General features: G+C 37.6%; 1 protein-coding gene across 1 annotated transcript; it reads left to right on the plus strand.

The window, feature by feature from the left end:
- Positions 1-440: 440 nt before the first annotated feature.
- On the plus strand, positions 441-737 carry LOC116875686 (NADH dehydrogenase [ubiquinone] 1 alpha subcomplex subunit 3-like). Its single transcript, XM_032871311.1, has one exon. The coding sequence runs from the start codon at positions 468-470 to the stop codon at positions 735-737; it is 270 nt and encodes an 89-aa protein (XP_032727202.1). The 5' UTR covers positions 441-467.
- The last annotated feature ends 2274 nt before the right edge of the window (positions 738-3011 follow it).

Consider the following 3011-nt stretch of genomic DNA (forward strand, 5'->3'; position numbering starts at 1 on the left):
GACTATTCTTTCCAGTGGATGTGAACTTTCTTTCCTCCAAGAAAGTTGTGTGGTTGGAGACCATTGCTAGCATCTCTACACAGTACAGTGAGTCAATCTTGTGAACAGTATCTGATTAAAATTCCAGGTGGGAGAGTTGGCTAATTTAGTCCTTAAGTCATTTGGAAAGGCAATTTATCTCTTTCATTCCTTAAAAATTTCAGTAGAAAGACATTCAATAATTCTAGAAACCTTGGAAGAAAGCTCTTCTGATGATTTTTTTACCCCTTATATCTAACCTGCTGTGGACTTTGTTCATTTATTTCTAATTTCCTGCCTTTAATGGTAACCAATACACTATTCATGTGACCCTAATGGAATCCTTGGTGGCTATGATTGAAAGTAATTAATGAGATATAGAGACAGTCCTGATCTTTCTTTAAGATAAACATTATATCCTTGCCACCACAGCTGCTGCTGTGACCAAGATGGCTGAGAGACCCACTGCCTATCTCAAGGATGCCTGGGCCAGGGAGCTGGTGCTGGTCGCATTCTTTACCACTGGGGCAGGGGGGGCGGCTTACTATAATTCTGCCCTCCTCTGCCTTCCTCATGGCACCAAATATGCCATGATGATCAACCAGGTCACAGCCTATAACCAACCAGTGCCCCCCCAAGATGATGGAAACATGCCCCACATGCCCAGCCACCCCCAGGACCTCCAGGGCCCAAGATTGGAGTGGCTAAAGAAATTGTGAGCACCTCTGGTGACATGGAGGAGGCCCCCTCCCCTGTGGCCAATAACATATGAAAAGTGACTCCAGGAAAAAAGAAAAGGGTAAACATTATATCGTACTTGGGAGTGAGCCTGTATTAAAATCAGGTTTTCAGTCCCCACTTAAATATGAGTGGAAAGCCAAATATTACAAAACACCTGAGGTAAGCCTCTAACATTTGAGAGAAGAAGAGAGAGGTAGGGAGAGAAAGAGGGAAGGAAACAGAAAGAAAGCATCCTGGAAGAAACAGAGATTAAACAGGAGAAGGAAATTTTAAAAATTAAGGCATATCATTAATATGGGGAGATAAGAGAAGGCATAGCCTGCATGAAGTAAGAAAGGAATATCATTTATACATGAAATAAGAAAGAATACTATTTAAAAATGAATATTCAGCAGATAAAAAATAGACTCTTAAAATTTAAAAATATAATAAGAAAAATGAAAAACTCAGTACAAAGGTGGAAGATAAGGTTGAGTAAATGTCCCTGAAATAAAGATAGAAGGAGATGGAAAGTAGAGGATGAGATATTAATAAAAATGGTTTTTAAGAACAGTTTGAGAGGTCCAACATCTGAATAATGAAATTCCCTGAAGAAGGGAATAGAGAAGATGGAGAGGAGAAATTCATCAACCAAACTATTCAAGAAAAGTTTTTCTGAAGGACATAAGCTTCCAGACTGGAAGCGTTCATTAAGAACCCCCAAAATGGATGAAAACAGACCCACATCAAGGGCTCTTCATTATAAGATTTCAGAATACTGGTGACAAAGAAGATCCTACAAGCTTTCAGAAAGACAACAAGTAAGTCACATAAAGGATTGCGATCAGAATGGCTTTTGACTTCTCAAAGGCAAAATTAGGATGTAGAGAACCATAGAGCAATATGCTTTCAAATTATTGGCAACCCAGAATTTGATACACAATCAAAGGATCAGTTGGATATGTGATGGGGTGGGGAGGAAATCTTCAGATGTACTAATTCTCAAAACTATTTCCTTCCCACATACCTTTTTTTGGAAGTGACTGGTAGACGAAAATAAAGGTGTAAGCTAAGAGAGATCTAGATATGAGATACAGGAAGCTGGGAGCAAAAGGATTCTGCAGAAGGACAGTGAAGGGAGATACCAGGAAGACAGTGAGTGTTTCAGGCATAGAGGTATGGAACAGATTAGATAGTTCCTGAACACACTTCTTCAGGAAGATGAAATTAATAGACTGTCCCATGTGTTGGAAGTTTTGAGAAGAGATTTGGATAACTGTTAAAGATAGGTATTAAATTAATGAGAAGTACATAGAAAATGAAGTAAATAAAGGCAGTAAGGCAATCATTAATTCCAGGGAAAATAAAAAGTTGCACAGAGAAGGAAAAATAATCAGAGTTATTACATGTGAATAGTATTTATATAGTAATAATACTATAAACTCCAAATATTGGTCTATCTAAAATTATAAAATTGTATTTATTTTGGGAAGAGGAAAAGATGGGAAAGGTGCATGAGTACAGTGAGATGGAGAAAAGAAAAAGAATAAAATCTTTAAATTTTGTAGTGGGAGGTGCATAAAGAATGCATAAGACTGGAAGAAAAAAACAACTGAGAAGTAGATTTACAAAACTTATTTAAAGACTTAGAGACCAATTTCATTTAATTGGTGTAAAGTCATGAAAGTAATTACTTCATGAAAGGGGGATATGAAGCTGAGGGAGATAAGAAACTACCATTTTTTTGGTAATAAACCTTGTAGAATTATTTGACTATTAACTTTAAACATGCATGTTTATCTGATTAAAAAATTATTTAAAAAATCAATAAAAAGAAAATTAATTAAATAAGTAAAAATACACACACCCCAGATAGCCATTGGTAAGCAATTGGAATTAGTGAACAAAGCAAATGCATCCTGGTTTGGGCAACATGAAAATCGCGAGGGCAGGAAAATCATTTTTATGAATATTATTAGAGCATTGCATATTTTGAAGAAATGGATTGTGGAGTTGGACTCATTAGCATTGACACCCATCACCGCAAGGTGTGTGGGGCACAAGCTTCACCTTGATCTTTTCATTGTGGGCAGCAAGGTGACAGGCCAGGTCAAAAGGTAAGGGACTGTCATTCTAGCTAAGAAGGCGTAGACTTCAGGTATAGACAGATAAGAGGTCAATTTCAGGGTGATCAGCCCAGACAAGTATTAGAGATCTAGGCAGGTAGAATCCAAAGGCTGGGTTGTCAGAGATAGCAAGGGGGTAACAGAGGG

This window comes from Lontra canadensis, unplaced genomic scaffold, assembly GCF_010015895.1.
Source record: "Lontra canadensis isolate GAN:19392208 unplaced genomic scaffold, GSC_riverotter_1.0 scaffold42, whole genome shotgun sequence".
Taxonomy (NCBI): Eukaryota; Metazoa; Chordata; class Mammalia; order Carnivora; family Mustelidae; genus Lontra; species Lontra canadensis.